This window comes from Anopheles merus, chromosome 3L (assembly GCF_017562075.2).
Source record: "Anopheles merus strain MAF chromosome 3L, AmerM5.1, whole genome shotgun sequence".
Taxonomy (NCBI): Eukaryota; Metazoa; Arthropoda; class Insecta; order Diptera; family Culicidae; genus Anopheles; species Anopheles merus.
In genome coordinates this window covers 33,985,259-34,003,277 of record NC_054085.1, presented here as the reverse complement: position 1 = coordinate 34,003,277, position 18,019 = coordinate 33,985,259, and the positions used below count along the sequence as shown (strand labels likewise).

Here is an 18,019-nt window from a genome sequence, read left to right as displayed (position 1 = left end):
GTCTAAAAAGAGAGTGTTTGTTTTATTTTATAAAAGAAAATCCTTACATCGCTAGTAAAATTATCCTCCATCGAGCTCGTTGTTCATCATTGCCCCCTCCTTCGATGCGTTCCGTTGGGTGGGGATTTGTACCATTTTAAAGTCGTTTTTTTTTAAGTTCACCGAGCATATTCTTCACCATCGACGACGACGGCAACCAGAGAGAGAGAGAGAGAATCCTGAATGCTGCACACACGCAATGCATATTATACAGCAGCAGCGCACCCACTACAATCGAAATATCACAGATCACGGGACTGTTGGTTGTGCGTGTGTCCATGATGATACGATTACAGCCCGAACAGCGATCTCAAATCGTCGATCGTGAGCTTGCTGCCCTTGTTGACCGTGCCGGTCAGAACGCCGTCCGCGATGCCTAGTTTGTGCTCCTGCAGTGCATGAATCTTCTGCTCCACCGTTTCAGCACACATGAATCTAATAATGCGGGATAGTGAAAACAGCGAAATTAGTATGATGATTTTGTTTTGTTTTTCTGTGGGCCAAAAACGGCATTACTTACTTCCAAATGTAGACTGGCTTGGTCTGACCGACGCGATACACCCGATCTTGGGCTTGCGCCTCGAGCTGTGGGTTCCAGTGCGGATCGAGCAGCAGCAAATGGTTCGCACCGACGAGATTCAGTCCAACGCCACCGGCCGTCAGTGAAAGAAGCATAATCTGTGAGATGAAACAGATGAAAGCATACATTTGATTAATTGCTTTAACTAGCTAGTTTACTTTAAAATCGAGTGGCGGTCCCGTGGTGCAGTCGTCAACTCGAGCAACTCAACAACATGCACGTCCATAGGTTCAAGCCTAAAAATGGATCGTGTCTCCCCTTAGCATGGATTGACTGACTACTATCCAGCTGCGTGGTAACGAATTAAATCTCGAAAGCTTTGTATAAGCCGGCATATATCCTCGTAGGGACGTTACGGCAAATAGAGAGGAAGACTTTTTAACTCATTCCTAATTTCGAAAACAAAACCCACACGGAGCTATAAAACACACACTTTATTTGCTGGCAAACACAAAATATCTCTCTAAACGTAAATAATTATTTCTTCTTTTTCGGAACATTTTCCATCTCCATCATCGCTTCGTGGTCCTTTTCCATCTGTTTCGAGCGGCGCCTTCCCAGCGGCGTCTTGCACCACCAGTACAGAAATGCTTCCTCTTCCTCCTTGTACACCGGCTCGAGAGCGCTGCCGAAGAGAAACCGAACATAAGAGAGAGAGTGATTCTGTATCGAAATTGGTCACTGATTATGCTCATACCTCAACGCATTGATAAGCTCCAGATGGGTCAGCGGATGAACCCGCAGCTGCAGCATCCGTTTGCACGTGATCACCTCCCGGATGCAACGCACCACCGAGCCGATCGTATACCCGTCCGATATTTTAGCCATCGCGCCCGTATCGAACTGCCGATGCACTCCGCTGTAGTGGCTGAGCAGCTCCTTCCAGGCGAACGATAGCGCCCCATAATCGGGCCGCGGTATGTAGATAAACCGCTGGTACGTTTGCACCATCAGCTTCATGTCGCCCTCCCAGGGACAGTCCGAAGTCCCGATCAGCATGATGCGATCCTCGGGCTGTATGTTCTTCACCAGCTTCGGCAGGTCCTTCTTCAGCCGCTTCGGATCGGTGCGGTCCGTTTTGGGGATCTTCTTCATGAACGGTTTCTCCGCATCGCCAAAGTAGATGACGGACGGTTGCAGCAACCGGGACACCTTCGAGATCAGATGCATCAGCATAATGAGCCCCGACTTGCCCGGATACTTGCCCACAATGTTGGGCGGGCTGATGTCGAACAGCACCGAGCCGGTTTCGGTGCAGATGGCGTGCACGAGCGACGTTTTACCCGAACCCTTCGGTCCAGCAATCAGCAGCGACTTAATGCACGGCCCAAAGTTGCGTATCGTTTCCGACCCGAGCGGCAAAATGCAGTACTGCTTGATCAGCTGCCGCACGTCGCCGGGCGATGGATTGAGGGCACTCCGTGCCGCATAGCTTAAATCTCCCACGTACGATTTGATCGGCGTTTCCGGGTACTTCTTAATGATCCCGTTCGTGACGAGCTCCTCGAACAGCGACTCCGTCGTCCGGTCGGGCGTCAGATCTTTGTCCTTCTTTTTCTTCCCCTTCTTGCCGCTGCGGCGTGCCTTTTTGCTGCTCTTCTTCAGCTTCTTGCCGCCCCGGTCGCGCTCCAGCGCTATCTGCAGCAGCTCCAGCTCCTGGCGCATGATTTCGTCCACGATGCGGCGCAGTTCCGCCTCCACGTCGGCGTACTTCTCCTCGTAAATCATGTCGTCGTAGTACGTCTGCCGCAGGTTCTGCGACTCATCCTTGCCCTTCCACACCTCCGTGTACTCCTCGATACCGCTCTTGATCTCGGGCAGGAAGGACGATTGCATCGGCTTGAACGCCTTGTCCAGCCCCTCCTCGAGCGACAGTTCGCCTGGCTTTTTCTGCGCCAGCTTCTCCTTCCCGCTGCCCTTCAGCTTCGATTCGCGCGAGGACAGCACGGACGAGCGGCTCATCTCGCTCTCCGTGCCCTGGCGGCTCAGCAGATGGCGCGAGCCGCCCGCCTCCTCCGACGGGAAGTCGGGCAGCCGACCGGTTCGCTTCTGGTACTCCTTGAACCACGTCCGTATCTCATCCGCAATGTCCTCCGTCATGGCGGCGCCCTGCTTCACGCTTATTTCCTCCTTCACGCGCACCAGCGACCGTTCGTAATCGTCCTGGAACGTTTTCTGCTGCTTGTAGCGGAACTGTTTCAAATCTTCCAGCTCATCGATGGCGGTGCGGGCGGAGGTAACCGGTGCCGGCACCATGCCGATCAGTATCATCTCTTCCATCTTTTTGCGGCGCGTTTGGCGCCGCGTTGCGTACCCGCGCCACGTTTTCTGGATCTTCATGGCCGCGTTCAGCCCGGTCGTCGACTTGTCCCGGCTGCTGTCCGGCTTGCCCTTTTCCTTCAGCAGCTTCAGCTCCTTCATGAACTGCGCGCGTAACCGTCCCTGGCGGGCCCGCTCGTGCGTCTGTATGATGCGTATCGCTTCCAGCTCGCTCAGCTCCTCCTCCACCACCTCCTCGTCCAGGGCGCCGATTTTCTTCAGTATGTCGTCCATAAACTTTTTTCGCTCGTTCAGCTGCTCCTCGCGCTCGCGGCGAAAGTAGCGCGGCACGGCCACCTCCATGCTGAGCGGCGTTAGGCCGAGCTTTTCCACTATTGCATCGTTGTAGCTGAACTCGGTCATGTCTATGATGACTAGATCGTGCTTCAGCTCCAGCATACGACCGAGACAGTTATCGAGCAGCTTGCGGATCAGGATGCGCTTCTGCGGCTGCACGATCTGGTCGTAGATCTCTTCCAGCCGGTTCGAAATCACGAGATAGCGCAGGTACAGTTCAAACACCTGGCCCTGGATTTCGGTACGGTCGTGCTGTGCTTCGATCGCTTGATACTCGAAATCGTTCACCGCTAGCTTTTCCAAATCTTTCTGCGCACCGGTCCACAGCAGGTTAAAGGTACGGTTCGACATTTTTTGGCTTTTAAACACGGACAAGGACACTTCCGAACTGATCGTTTGATAATGAAATGAACGGAAAGACAAACAAATGTCCTTCGGGGGTATTGACAGTAAATAAATAAGTTGTCTGCTCCCCGGCAACAGACGCGCGGAAACGTTGCCATGGGAGACGCACACACCCACGAGGTTGTATACAACGAGCGCACAATCAACAGGTGATGTAGGCTCTCAGTGTAACGACCTAGGAGGCCTTCGGGACACTTATTGTACTCATTTTACGTTTATCCTACATTTACGTTATTTAATCGTCTATCCCATCAGTTAAAATTAATAAAGAAAAGTGCCACTTACCTTCGATTTCCCGGACGGCTTGTTAAACTCCAACACAATGTCGTTACGGAACTTAACCTGCACTTTGCCCGTCAGCGACACGAACGGCACGTTACGCTCCGACAGATGGGTCGCCAGAATGTCCAGCATGCTGGTCCACTGCGACACGATGATTGCCTTATCGTTGGTGTGGAAGATTTTCTCCTCCAGCAGCTGCATCGTCTTCTCGATCTTCGAGCTAGGTCGCTCGATCCGGAAGATGGGGTTCGATTTGAGCATCACCTTCGAGGCCGCCTTTGCCATCGCTTCCGGCCGGTCGAACTGGTCGGACAGGTTCAGCGACAGCTCCTGCTTGCTTCCGTCCGCCCCACCGTTCGCCGCCACCTTTGCCTCGTGGTCCGCAAGCACGTCGCTCAGCTTCAGCTTGTTGAGCGCACCGAGCAGATCGACCTCCGCCCCGAAGCTGCCCTCGTCCTGCTCGCCTCCCGTCATGTCCAGATTGCTCTGATCGTCGTCCGACAGCATCTCGTAGATCAGCCCCGGATGGCAGCAGACCTGCCGCAGGCGCAGCAGCAGCACCAAAATCTGATGCTGCTTCACCTCGTTCCCGTCCTTCGCCGCGTGCATGCTCTTCAGCTTCTGGTGCACCTTGTCGAACGCCTGGTTAGCGCCCCCATGGGCCCGCTGACTAAAGGTGGGCCGGGCTCCTCCGAACCCATAGTTTATGGCATGCTCCTTCTCCGCCCGCTGATGCAGAAACTGAGCGAACAGGTGCTTCGAGTACATCAGCACCTTCTGGTAGACGTTCATCTCGTCCTTCTCCAGCTGCACCTCGATTATCTCGATCGTTTTGGACGGCAGGCTGGTTAGGGCGCCCCGCTCCTGCAGCTGCTTCTTCGTGCGCCGCAGCATGATCGACTTCATGATCGTGTTCAGCCGCATCGCCCCGCCCGCCGTCTTGTTGTCGATCCAGCGCTTCCAGTGCACGAGATCGTTGAACGGCGTGCAGCGCAGGAACTTCATCAGCGCGTACACGTCCATCTCCTTGTTCTGGATCGGCGTGCCGGTCAGCAGCCACCGGTACCGGCCCTTCAGCCCGCAGCACGCCTCCGACATGGCGCTCTTGTGGTTGCGGATCACGTGCGCCTCGTCCAGTATGATGCGCTCCCAGTTCACGCCGTACACGCCGCTGGCACCGCGCGCCGTCCCCGCCCTGCCTTCTCGCGACACCAGATTGTACGTCGTGATGACCACGTCGTACTTGGCGAGATGGCGCGGCTTCGACTCGCGCTGCGTGCCGTGATGGACGCAGACGGACAAACTGTTGCGCTTGACGCGATTCGTTATCTCGCCCTCCCACTGGCGCATGAGCGACGCCGGGCACACGATCAGCGTTCCGCCCGCATAATAATCCTTCCGGCCCTTGCTCTTCCACCCCCCGTTCGGGTTGTGGTTTTCCTCGTCCCCCTCGTCGTCCTCGCTTTCGCTCGCCCGCTCCAGCTGCTCCCCGTCCGGATCGAGCTCGGCCGACTTCAGCACCAGCGAGATCATGCTCAGCGTCTTGCCGAGCCCCATGTCGTCCGCCAGGATGCCACCGCGCGGCTTTTGCGTCTCGCGCCACAGCATCCACGCGAGCGCGTGCCGCTGATGGTCCATCAGGTCGATCTTGAGCAGCTTGGGCGGATCGGCCAGCGTGTCCTCGGACGGGCACGTCTCGATCGACTTGTGCAGCGTCTCCAGACGGTCCATCGTGAGCAGCTTCTGGTTCTCGAACGTCGCAATGCCCTGCTTGCCGGTGTGCCGCGGCTGTATATCGTCCGTCGCCCGCTTGATCGTGTCCCACGAGATGTGATCGGCCGGCCGGGGCTTCGTATCGCCACCGCTGATGTTTTCGTCAAAGTTTCGCTGTATCGTTTTCTTGATGCCCTTGCTCGGCGTCGCACGCGTCATCTCGATGTCCTTCGAGAGCTCGAATATTTGCGACTTTACCTCGGCCAGCCGGCGCACCAGCCCGGCCCCCTTGTCCGGCAGCTTGGCACTGTTGCGCATCACGTTGTCGATCATCACGACCTGGCTTTTAAGCTCCGCCATGCGCCGCACCTTGGCGTCGTACTCGCTTTGGGAGACGCGCTGTCGCTGCTGCGGCGGGTCCTGATTGCGCACGAACGACGTTATGGTCGGTTGGACAAGCGCTTGTGGACGAGTCTTAACGTCGATCGATGGCCTCGTTTCCTCCACGAACGTCACTTCCCCCTCATCGTCGCTGCTGCTGAGGCAGAGGATTTCTTCCGATTTTTCGATCAATCGTACGCTGCTCGAATCATCCTTTGCAGGGGAGTGCGCGTCCACCTTTTCAGAGCTGTCTGCGCCCTCCTTTACAGGGGATTGCGCGTTCTCAGCTGAAGCAAAAACCGTTTCAACATTGGCCATTGGACCGAGAGGATCCACCTCGCCAATGTGTGTCGAAGACAGCTTCTCGCCGATCGACGCACGCATGCTGATCGAATGGCGCCCCCCGATAAAGGACAATTCGCCCCGGGACTGTTCCCGTTCGTCGACCTGTTCGCTCGATCGCTCCATCTCGTCCGACTTCAGCGACGACGACAGCTTTGTGTTGACCGACTCCTGCTCTTCCTGCTCCAGCGGTGACGTGGTGGACAAATTCCGACGCTTGGGATACGGGCGAGGCGTACCGTCCGCATTGAACGACATGTTATTTCGACTGCGTTTGCGATCTTCTTCCTCTTCGTCGTCGGAAATGATCAAATTTTTGCGCTGCTTACGAGGGACAGCTATGATTTCTTCCTCATCATCACTACCACCGTCACTGCTTGCTGCGGTTGGTGTGTCCTCGTCCTCGGTTGTCTCAGCGGGCGCTATACCATGGATGCTCATACGCGTCGCTGGAGAATATGCTCGCCGTTCCACCTCTTCCTCGCCATCTTCTTCATCGCTGGTGAGGACGAGCTTTCCAGCAGCAGCAGACACATCGTTACTTTCATCCTGACCCTCCTCCTTCGCCTCATCCTCATCGCTGCTCTCACTTTCCGCGTGTATCGGATGCAGGGACATTCGCACACTTTGACGTTTCTTCATCTGCCGTACTACGCTTTCCTCCTCCTCCTCCTCCTCGCTGGAGGAGTTGCGACTGCTGGCAGCGGAAGAGTTCATCGCTTCCGAATCGGAGTCGGCTGTGGACGAGGAAAACACCGATTAGTTGATCTAACCTATAAAATTTCACCAGTGGCGTGACCGCAAACCAAAAGCACCTGCCACACTTACTTTCTTCGATCACGATCGATTCTGCCTCCCGATGCGTACTGAACGATTGGTGATCTGGTGGAATGCGGAAGAAATCAATCAATTAAGGATCACACACACACAGAGCATTGTCTGCACCGCTCTTACCTTGAAACGAATCCTCTTCGGCCGAATCCTCCACAAAGATGTTCTGAGCTGACATCTTGGTGCTATTTTGCTCGGCACAAGTCCTTTACCCCAATACAACCAAATCACCACACCTGAGTTCGAAAATGGCTGCAATTGCTGTATTGCTTGTTTTGACGCCCTTTTTCACGCAAGCACTTCAAGGGTGTTTGCACAATTTGTACGACACTGAACAAAGTAAAACAGGATTCGACGTGTTTCTTCTGGCGTACAACAACAATACACGAAGCTGCAGCATGAAGTGGGTACGCTATTGTTAGCAGAATGCAGAAAACATCCGTTGCTGAGGATGAAAAATTCGAATTCACAATTGACAGGAGCACGGTCGCACAGTACGGCGTTCGTCGCGAGCTGTTCGGCGCATTTGACGTCTGTCAAGCGTTTCTGGAAGCGTTGCTAGTTCGATGGGTAAGTTTGAATTTTATGCGCGAGGAAAACGTTGTAATTTATATTTTATTTTGTTTAAATTGGAGTTTTTGGCGAAAACTTGTCATAAGAATAGGTAAAAACAAAACCGGAGTACAAGAGACAGTGTTTTGTGACGACACGTTTTTAGTTTCACGTGACATCTGATAAATTAGAGCTACTACTAGAAATGAATCGTTCTCTTGAGTGTTTTAACGCTCTCGAGGGTTGTTTTAGTAAAGCGCAATTCACCCCCCCAGAGTTTATCATTTCCCATTTTACAGTTAAAAGTCTTGAAAATCTAAGTCACCCTTTCAATTACAATCTCAACGATATTGCATAGAACGATTGTGCTTGATTCTTCTTTCCTTTTTCTTTTTCTTCTCCCTCTTTCACCCCTTCTACTCCCATTTGTTTGTAAACAATAGTCAGCTGTTTGCTGTTGATGTCCCCCGGACCGAACGTCAAACTGTAGCGTCCTGTGCGCGTCGTGACGTCATCGCGCAAGTATCGATTTTTCCAACGCACACAAAGAAGGCGCAGCGACACAGTGCGTAGCTGTCAAAAGTTTTCCATCGTCAAATTTTCCACCCAGAAGTGTGTTTGCTGGAGGACGATTGGTTTGGTTCCAAGTGTTTTCAATCGCGCGTTAGAAAGCAACCACCGGGTTCCGTCCCGCAACCAGGTGGTTGAAAATGTCCTCCAACGTGTTTCATCGCCGGTGTGGCAAGCGGATCACACTCACGAACGGGAACCGCACGGCAATGCGAAATGTGAGCGAGTTTAACCACGGGCTGGTGCTGAGTGGCGAACCCTTGCAGGACGATGTGCTGTTCGAAGTTCGGATCGACGAGAAGGTAAACCTGGGGGTCAATTGGGTCACTCCAATGTTGAGGCCAATTCTAATAAAAACAAACACTCCCCCTCCTCGACAGATCCAAGCGTGGAGTGGTAGCATTGAGATTGGCATCACCACGGTCAACCCGGAATCGACCGAGCTGCCGCCGTGTGCGATGAAGCTGCGCAACACCACCTGGGTAATGTCGGGCATTTCCGTGCTGAAGGACGGGCTGCTGCTGATGGAATCGTACGGGCTCGATCTGGAGAAGCTGGGCGAGGGCGATCGGGTCGGCGTCCAGCGGACGGCACGCGGTGAGCTCGTGTTCTACGTGAACGGCGATCCGCAGGGTGTGGCCGCCCGGGACATTCCGCGGCAGGTGTACGCGCTGGTGAACTTGTACGGTAAGTGTGTGCAGGTTACGATCACATCCGGCCAGCCGGCCGATCTGCCCGGCGAGTACGGTCCCTGCACCTCGTCGGAAGACATCAGTGCGTCGCCCCAAATCTCGCAAAACATTGACCTGCCGATGTCGGTGGAGATGTCCGTTACGGGTGCAACGACAGCAACAACATCCACGGCCACCTCCACCATCGTGGCTGGGGCTTCCTCCAGCTCCACCATCACGGAGGGTGGTAGTGGTGGTGGTACTAGCGGCGTTGGCCCATCCGCGTCCGATCCGAGCGATAAGCTGCGGTTCCACACGCGCTGTGGCTCGCTGGTGAAGCTGAGTGCCAACTGCCGGACGGCGGAGCGGCGCCGCCCGCTGGACGAGTTCAACAATGGCGTCGTCATGACGCACCGGCCGCTGTGGGACAACGAGCTGTTCGAGATACGCATCGACCGGCTGGTGGACAAGTGGTCCGGCTCGATTGAGGTGGGCGTGACGACCCACTGCCCGTCGGCGCTGCAGTTTCCCGCCACGATGACCAATCTGCGCAGCGGCACGATCATGATGTCGGGCTGCGGCATACTCACCAACGGCAAGGGCACGCGCCGCGAGTACGGCGAGTTCAATCTGGACGAGCTGCGCGAAGGCGACCGCGTGGGCATGATGCGCAAAGCGAACGGCAACCTGCACTACTACATCAACGGGCGCGACCAGGGCGTGGCGGCGACGCGCGTCGCCCAAACGCTCTGGGGCGTGATCGACCTGTACGGCATGACGATCAAGGTGACGATCGTGGATCGGGACGAGCGCGAGCAGCGCAATTTGGTGACGCGCCGGAACCACCTGCTCAGCATGCCGGCCACAGTACAGGAGCTGCCGCTCGGTGTGGCCGGTATGGCGACACACGGAGGGATCGCCACGGTAGCAGGCACACCATCCGAGGCGGAGTACGTCGGTGCCGGTTCGACCGCCCTACTGCTCGATCGGCTCACGTTCCATCCGACGTGTGGGTCGCACGCAAGCGTAACGCACAGTGGCCGCACCGCCCTGCGCCCGAACGCGTCGGACGATTTCAACAACGGTGTGGTGCTGACGCGCCGCCCGCTACGCCCCAACGAGCTGTTCCAGGTGCGGCTCGAGCGCGTCGTCACCAAGTGGGCCGGCTCGATCGAGATGGGCGTGACGACGCACAGCCCGACCGAGCTGGACTTTCCCTTCACGATGACGAACGTTCGGACCGGCACGTGGATGATGACCGGCAATGGGGTGATGCACAACGGCATGACCGTGATCGAGCAGTACGGGCAGAATCTGGACCGGTTGCAGGTGGGCGATCGGGTCGGCGTGGTGCGCAAGGACGACGGGACGCTGCACTTCTGGGTGAACGGGATCGACCAAGGGCCGGCCGCGACGGGCGTCCCCGAGAAGGTGTACGGTGTGATCGATCTGTACGGGCAGGCGGCCCAGGCCAGCATCGTCGACACGTCGGAGTGCGGTACGCCCGACACGGGCAACTCGACCATCTCCAACACGACGCTCTTCCCGTCGGCCGAACCGCGCATGCGCTTCAACACGTGCGTGCACGGCCGCAACGCGCACATCATCAACGGGGGGCTGACCGCGTGCCGGCCGAAAGCGCTGGCCGAGTTTAACGACGCGATCGTGTTCAGCAGCCGGCCGCTCCGCCAGCGGGAACTGTTCGAGATCGCGCTCGACACGGTGGTCGACCGGTGGAACGGCAGCATCGAGATCGGCGTCACGGCCATGCGCCCCGACGAGCTGTCCCTGCCGAGCACGGCGACCGATCTCGAGCACGACACGATCATGGTTTCCGGCACGACGCTCCTGCTGAACGGGTGCACCGTCCGGAGCGACCTGCCGTTCGATCTCGACGCCCTCGGCCAGGGCTCGCGCGTCGGCGTCATGCGCAACGGGGACGCAATCCACTTCCTCGTGAACGGCATCGATCTGGGGGCGTTCTACGACTCGAAAGCACCGAACCTGTACGCGGTGGTCGATCTGTACGGGCAGTGCGCACAGGTAAGCATAACGGCGCCAACGCACGCGCAGGGAGCGGGCGCTTGCGCGGGCGTGGCCGGCAGTGTCGTCGGCCCGAACGGTGGCGATCTGCGGGCACCGTACGCGATCAGCGAAAACTCCCAGAGCCTGCAGGCGACGTCCGTCATACAGCCGATGGCGCTGGTCGAGTCGAAGCACCGGTGGTCGTGCATTTCCGCCAGCAACACGGTCACGCTCGGGCACAACTGGACGCTGGCGACGCGCGGCACCAATGCGGCCCTGTCGCACTGTCTCGTCTTCTCCGACCGGCCGCTCGTGCCGGGCGAAACGTTCGAGATCAAAATCGTCGACGTGAATCCACTGTACGCGGGCTGTCTGCGGGTCGGCGCGACCGACCTGAACCTGTGCGACGAGCACGTGCGCAAAAACATTCCCATCAGCATGCGGCGCATCCCGGCGAACGTGTGGTACGCGAGCGGGAACGAGGTGCGGCACAACTCTACCCTGCTGCAGCGGGCGCTCGCGTCGCTCGAGTGGCTGCGGGTGGGCGATCGCATCGGCATCGAGCTGACCGCGGCCCGCACGCTGCGCATTCTGCTCAACTCGGAGGACATGAACATAACCTTCACCAGTCTGCCTGACTCGGTCGATGTGTTTGCGGTGGTGGAGCTGATCGGGAGCACGATGGCGGTGCAGGTCATCTCCTCGCAGGGGCCGTCATCTCCGCTGCGCCCGTGCAGCCTGCGCCTGCAGGACTCACTGGAACTGGGACTGGATCCGCTCAACAAGCAGGACTCCATGCTGGAATCGATCGATTCCGACAGTCTTGCGATGGAGTTTTCCGAGCTGTATCTGGGCAAGAACGTAACCCTGCTTGAGGATCGCAAATCGGCCGCCCGGCATCAGTCCTACAACCAGGCTGTGGTGTGCCTGTCCCGCCCGCTCTGCAAAGGACACAGCGTCAGTGTGCGCGTGAACGCCATCAACCCACAGTGGAAGGGTACGATCGCGATCGGTGCGCTCGGTGCGGCACCGGGCGCTTCCCCCGCCCAGTTCCCGTTCCCCACATCGGCCATCCTGTTCCGCCGGCCGTGCTGGATCGTTACGCACGATTATGTGAACATCAACGGCACCAAGACACAGTCCCGGTACGGTGAGCTGCTCGATGCGATACAGCCCGGCACGATCATTACGCTTACGCTGACGCATGCGGGCAGTTTGGTCATTACCTGCGGGCAGACACAGCTGGAGGAGCTGGCCACCGGGCTGCCCCATCACGTGTATCCCGTGTTCGATCTTTACGGCAAGTGCGAGCGGGTTACGATCTACAGCGGGGATCCGAAGAATGGTAGCCCGATCGCGGAGGAGTTAGCGATGCTACCGAACGAACCGCAACGATCGGGTGGTCCGGTAGCGATGGCAGTTGGCCCGTGTGATGCTGTTGGAGCTGGACCGGGTACTGTTGTTCCCCCGGGGGGTTAGAAAACGGTGAGAACGTCCCTCAGTGCGAGAAGGCCGATCTGGAGGTGCACGAGAAGGAAACGGATCAGACGGCTGCCGCCTCCCAGCAGCAGGTAGCGGCCGGTTCTAGCTCTTCAAACGCAATGTAAGTGTTTGACAAATTGTCAAGTGTCACACAGAAGTTACAATTTCTTTTTCTTTTTAGGAGCCGCTCCGTGATGGACTGCGTGTCGGAGAATTTGCTGATGAATATTTCGATTAAAATCCGCACCGCCAACGAGGCGCGCAACCAGGAGCTGTCCAATTCCTGGTGAGTGGAGGCAGGATCGCTAGTGGTGGGAGCTCGGAATCGGAATTCCTATCCGATTCCGATTACCGTGTTCGGAATCAATGCTGGGAATTGCGGCTCCCCGAGACGACTTCGATTTGCTCCGGAATCGGAATCAGAATTGACTCCGGTATTGGAATTGGCTCCGGAATCAGAATCAGCCCTGGAATTGAAATCAGAAGCTTCGTAGGGCCTGAACGCCTATTCTCAAGGAGAAGTTGAAACCGAGCCGACTCTGATTTCAAAGCCCATTCTGATTACAATGCCAATTCCGGAACCTATTCCAATTCCGGAACTTATTCTAATTTCGGAGCCAATTCCGATTCCCGGTGTGATTTCCGGAGTCGATTCCGATTCTGGAGTCGAATCCGGAACCTATTCCGGTTCCGGAACATATTCTAATTCCGAAGCCAATTTCGGAACCGATTCTGATTCCGAAGCTGATTCCGGGTTTGATTCCAGAAATTGAATCCGGACCTACTATCCGGGTTCGATTCCAGACAACTCCGGGGCTATCGATTCCGGGGAAAACTTTATTTTTTCCCTTTATACCATTGAGAAGAAAAAATATTAATTAAAATGCACCCCACAGTTGCTTACGTGACTCGCTGCAGCTTCAGCACTCGACCAATCTGAACATCCAGCGCAGCCAGAGCACGCACCGGTTCAACGCGAACGCCATGCAGGGCAGCTACGACAGCAACCGGGGTGGTGGTGGTGGTGGTGGAGCCGGTGGCGATCAATCCATGAGCTCGGGCAACTACGACCAAGGATTTGAGGACTATCAGCATCGGCCCGGTGCTGTTTCAGCTCCCTCCGGCAGCACGTCCAACGGGGGCGTGTGCAGTACGGCTGCTGGCCCGGAACCGAGCACGGTCGATCGGGCGGAAAACACCGACACAAACTATCTGGACGATGTGGTCGAATCGGGCGCAGAGTTTAACAATCCGCTCGGTAGTACGGCAGCACCAACGTCCGCGGGCGGCGACGCGGAGTGTGATACGAACTTGACGGACGTTAATCAAAACCTAACGGCGGACGAATCGCTGGACGATGAGGAGGACGAGGATGAGGATGAGGATCGCGATCGTAACACGCTCGCAGCGAACAGTAGCCGACGGGCGAAGCTAGGCCTGCAGTTGCAATCGGTTGGTGGGAGCACTGGACCGGCGAACAACGGCTCATCCAGTGGGTCCGTTTCGTCCTCGTCCTTTGTGGGAATGCAGCAACGATTAGCACCGGAGGGAGCGGAAAATGAGGAAAATAATGATGGACAGCAGCGGTATAGGTTAACTGCACCGGCGGCACCACCAGTGCCGGTCCATCCGGTGGTGGAGAACCGGGACTGCGACTATCTGAAGCTGGTGATGAGCTTCAAGCGCACACTAATGCTTCCCGATGCATTCTTCGTCGATGAACCGTGCGCCTGCTACTGCGCCGGGTGCTGTCAGCTACCGGTGAGTGGTAATTCCGGTGGGACACTCAGGAACTGGGTACGCTTCCGGCTGAACCAGCAGACAGTGCTCGGCGGTGGTGGTGTTAACACGGCGGACGAGTTCGTCTGGACGACGGCGTACTACAACACGCGCGTGGACAAGATACGGTCCGTGCTGGATCACGGTCAACCGTTGCCGATTGGTAAGCGCATCCTTTCAAGAAAACAAAAATAACGTATATAACTGTTTCCCTTTTCTTTCTTTCCCTTAGAAACCGGTCAACTGCTCCCGGAATCATCCACGCTGAACGATAACTTCATCCCCGGTACGCACATCCTGCTGCGCTCCGTACCAGATGCGGCCGAACCAGCGTCCAATGCCACGAGCACATCGTCGCACGTCGCCGGCTCCATCCGTGGGCGCACCTTCCCCCTGCGCTACATGGTGAATGGACAGTTTTTCCACATTAAAACCGCCTTCGAGGTGCGCGTTCGTGCGCAATCGCTTTCCGCCGTCGATCATTCCGGCACTGGGGACGGATTGAATGCATCCACCGGCGGTGCGGGAGCTACCGGGACCGGTGGCTGTTCGAGCGGCGTATCGACGGTGCCGACTGCCGGGGGGGTCGCTACCGGCACAGATTTCACATTCCGCTCCTGGACCACCAAGGAGGCCGATGCTTGCGTACTGACGGCTTTGTTGATCCATTTGGTGGCGAATTAATCGCTTCTCATTACATTCAAAGGTAGAGTTCAATGTAAAAGGCAGCTTCATAACAAAAAGGTAGATTTCATCGCGGGCAACTCTCACGACATCTCTCTCTCGCTAGAATTTACTCACTTTCGCCTTATTTAAATCGCTTTTCACTGGTTCCGAAAACGAAGCTACTCTTTGTGATTTTTAGTTAGCTATATTTATTTGATTTACTTTATTCTCGTTTAGCGTTACAGTAATAAATAGTTAACATAAAGGCGCACGTTCGAAAAGGAAAAGCACACACTGTTCCGTTTTGTCAAATCCCGCCCTTGTACGACAGGAAAATATATATATATAATCAAATTCATATTGGAATCGTATCAGATTTGAGAAAAACGATAGGAAAGGAAATGATTGAAAAGAAAGCAGGCAAAACACGAGTAACAAAAAAAAGAACAAAAGAAACAAAACAGTAAGTAAGTTCTTTATCAATTAGATTACAGTCTACGTTATGTATGTATGTATCGCAGCATTAAAACAAATGGTCTGCCATGTGTCCCGCCTCGTTTCAGCTCGCAAACTGACCCACTGGCCCCGACCGAAAACCCCTTGCCTTCCGCTCTCCTCTACATCGCATCGAAATGGAACCGGTGCGCCTCGAGCGAGCGCTGTATCCGATCTTCGCGCTTTTCCTTCGCGTACAGGATGAGTATCAGCAGCAGTATCACGAGACAGATCACGCCGAGCGCGATCACGCTCATCACGATCAGCTTGCTCGGCGTCACGAACAGCTGCGCCTTCCAGCGCTCCGGCTCGTCGATCGGGTTCGGCACCACGATCATCTGCGAGTTCGGTATGAGCTGCGTCCAGGTGCGCGAATGGTTCCACAGCCCCACCGTCAGCGAGTCGACAAAGTTGGGCGTCCGGCCCAGCCCGAACGTTGTGAACGGCAGATGCAGCGACAGGTAGGCGGACTGGGGCAGCTGGGCCGACGCACCGTGCTGCGGTTCCCCGTCCTGCGTCGTCGTGTTGTACTCGATCCGTGGCCCGGGCAGGTTCGTCCCGAACGTGCGCTTCTTGCGCCCGAGTGGCGTTAAAATCTTCGGTCCACTGCTATTGCTCAGCCCGGTCAGCACGATCACCTTCACGAAGTTGGCATCGTAATCGAGCGAGTTGCGGAACGCGACCGGTCGCGTCCCATTGCCGTGCCGCTCGACAAAGATCGCGTCCAGTATGCCGTCGTTGTAGAAGTCGAAAAACGAACCCATCATCGTACCGTTCGAGAACGGGGCCAGCGCCTTCCAGCGCACCACGAACGTGCGCGTCATGTGGTTGCAGGCGCTCTTCTCGCACGGCACGTTCTCCAGCAGGAAGGTTTGCATCTGGTCGCCCGATTTCGTCAGCGTGGCTAGCAGGTCCGGATAGCCGTCCAGGTTGAAGTCGCCGCCGCGCAGCGTTATGCTCTGCGTCGCCCAGCTCGACCGGTCCGGCACGACAAAGTGCCACGCGTCGTTGTGGTCGTCCTTGAAGTCGATCTGCAGATCGTGCAGATGGTTGCCGTGGTGCACGAAGATGCTCGAGTTGACGCACTTCGCGTCGAAGCACATCGGGAACACGGGCAGCAGGCTGCCGTCCAGCTCCACGTCCAGGAAGATGGCCCGCCCCACGTGCTTGTTGTAGTTGCCCTCGGGGAAGTTGATCTTGTGGCTGAAGCGGAACTTTTCGTGGCTGTTCACGCCCAGCCACACCTCGAACCCGGCCGTCGTCGTAAGAAACAGGTCGGCGGTAAAGTCTTTGTTCAGGTCGAGCACCGCGTGCGAATGCGGGACGGACAGTTCCGCCCCGTGCGTACCATCCATCGGCACCGTAAACTGTCCCCGCTGGCCATGATCGTCCGGCTTTTTGAAGATCCAAAACGTTCGCTTCCGCTCCGTATCCATGCCGAACAGATCGATGATAAAGTCGTTATCGTAGTCGAGTGCCAGCGGCTGGCCGACCATTTCGATCAGCGGCTTCGCGTCCTCCGCCGTACAGTTCATCACTTCCGCCGCACCCCAGTTGATGTACACGTACGTCCGGGCATCGTCGCCCCCGTCCGGCTGCACCGTAAACATCACGTCCATGTACGCATCCCCGTCAAAGTCGCCCGGCACGACGCTGGTGATCTTGTGCCGCCGGAACTCACACTTCGGACCCTCCCGGAGCAGCGGCTTGTCGTCGCTGCCGAGCAGTATCTGCAGCGTGTGGAAGTTGTCCCGCAGCACGAACACGTCCGTCAGCTCGTCCGAGTTGAAGTCGCCGTACGCGGCCGGAATCGCATCGGTCAGCTTGTCGAACACGGTGCTGGTAATGTCGATGATGTCACCCGCCCGGACCGCACTGTGTCGCTGGTCGATCGATAGCGGGAGTAGGTACACGAGCAGCAGGTGCGCCGCCGATAGGAAGTGAAATTTCATCGCTGCTCGTTGGGTGTGTGGATGGTGGGTGGCGGGTAGGGGGTTATAGTTTTCTTCGGCTGCTAGAGAGCTCCGGGGCTTTCCACTACGCAGATGGGAAAACGCAATTCACCACGTCCGGCTACGGAGCCACATTGCACAATCGGTCTATCTCTTACACACACGCGTGAGCTTCTTGCAAATGATCGTTCGTTTTTTGCTGGGCACTAATTCGGCCCCGAGACAAGAGATTAAAGCAGTTGATTGTTTATTTATGATTCACTGTACGCAGCGTAGCCAGCAGATTCGTGTATGTGTGTTTGGCTGTGTTTTTTTTTCAACTCAACTCTGCGTTCTTTCTTTATCAGCTGTGAGGTGTATAGAGGTGCTTTGTTTGACAGCCAAGGTGTATAGAGAGATTGGTTCCCAAAAAGCAAACATTTGACAACCTGACAGATGCACTCGGGAAACGGGCAGTTGCGCTCGTTTGAAATTGAGGAATGGATAAATATCAATTTTACTTACTTTCTTTACCATTTTTGGGTTGAAATAGTTCGAAATTGTCAGTAGAAAATATTGAGAAGATTTTTCACTCAGTTTTTGTCTTAAGCTATAATTATATATGTTACTTAATAAAAAACTTTTTATTATGAAAAGGA

The 18,019-nt window shown here is 56.0% G+C and overlaps 3 protein-coding genes across 4 annotated transcripts; 1 reads left to right on the top strand and 2 right to left on the bottom strand.

Annotated features, from left to right (window-relative positions):
* Window positions 1-12: 12 nt before the first annotated feature.
* Window positions 13-7,645, bottom strand: LOC121599401 (transcription termination factor 2). Of its 2 annotated transcripts, XM_041927181.1 has the most exons (5): window positions 7,313-7,645; window positions 7,187-7,240; window positions 3,926-7,095; window positions 560-717; window positions 13-474 (listed from the first exon to the last, which is right to left on the bottom strand). In XM_041927181.1, the coding sequence occupies exons 1-5, from the start codon at window positions 7,365-7,367 to the stop codon at window positions 330-332; spliced, it is 3,582 nt and encodes a 1,193-aa protein (XP_041783115.1). In that variant the 5' UTR covers window positions 7,368-7,645; the 3' UTR covers window positions 13-329. The 2 variants fall into 2 exon arrangements, with proteins under 2 accessions (XP_041783115.1, XP_041783116.1); XM_041927182.1 differs by lacking the exons at window positions 3,926-7,095; window positions 7,187-7,240; window positions 7,313-7,645 and adding exons at window positions 1,118-1,244; window positions 1,317-3,866.
* Window positions 7,646-7,707: 62 nt separating this feature from the next.
* LOC121599407 (neuralized-like protein 4) lies at window positions 7,708-15,005 on the top strand. Its single transcript, XM_041927190.1, has 7 exons — window positions 7,708-7,759; window positions 8,185-8,613; window positions 8,692-12,430; window positions 12,475-12,610; window positions 12,671-12,775; window positions 13,386-14,431; window positions 14,501-15,005. Exons 2-7 carry the CDS (start codon window positions 8,452-8,454, stop codon window positions 14,950-14,952), a joined length of 5,640 nt encoding a protein of 1,879 aa, XP_041783124.1. The 5' UTR covers window positions 7,708-7,759; window positions 8,185-8,451; the 3' UTR covers window positions 14,953-15,005.
* A 114-nt stretch (window positions 15,006-15,119) lies between these two features.
* LOC121599403 (T-cell immunomodulatory protein) lies at window positions 15,120-17,740 on the bottom strand. Its single transcript, XM_041927185.1, has one exon. It carries the CDS (start codon window positions 17,379-17,381, stop codon window positions 15,552-15,554), a length of 1,830 nt encoding a protein of 609 aa, XP_041783119.1. The 5' UTR covers window positions 17,382-17,740; the 3' UTR covers window positions 15,120-15,551.
* Between the last annotated feature and the right edge of the window lie 279 nt (window positions 17,741-18,019).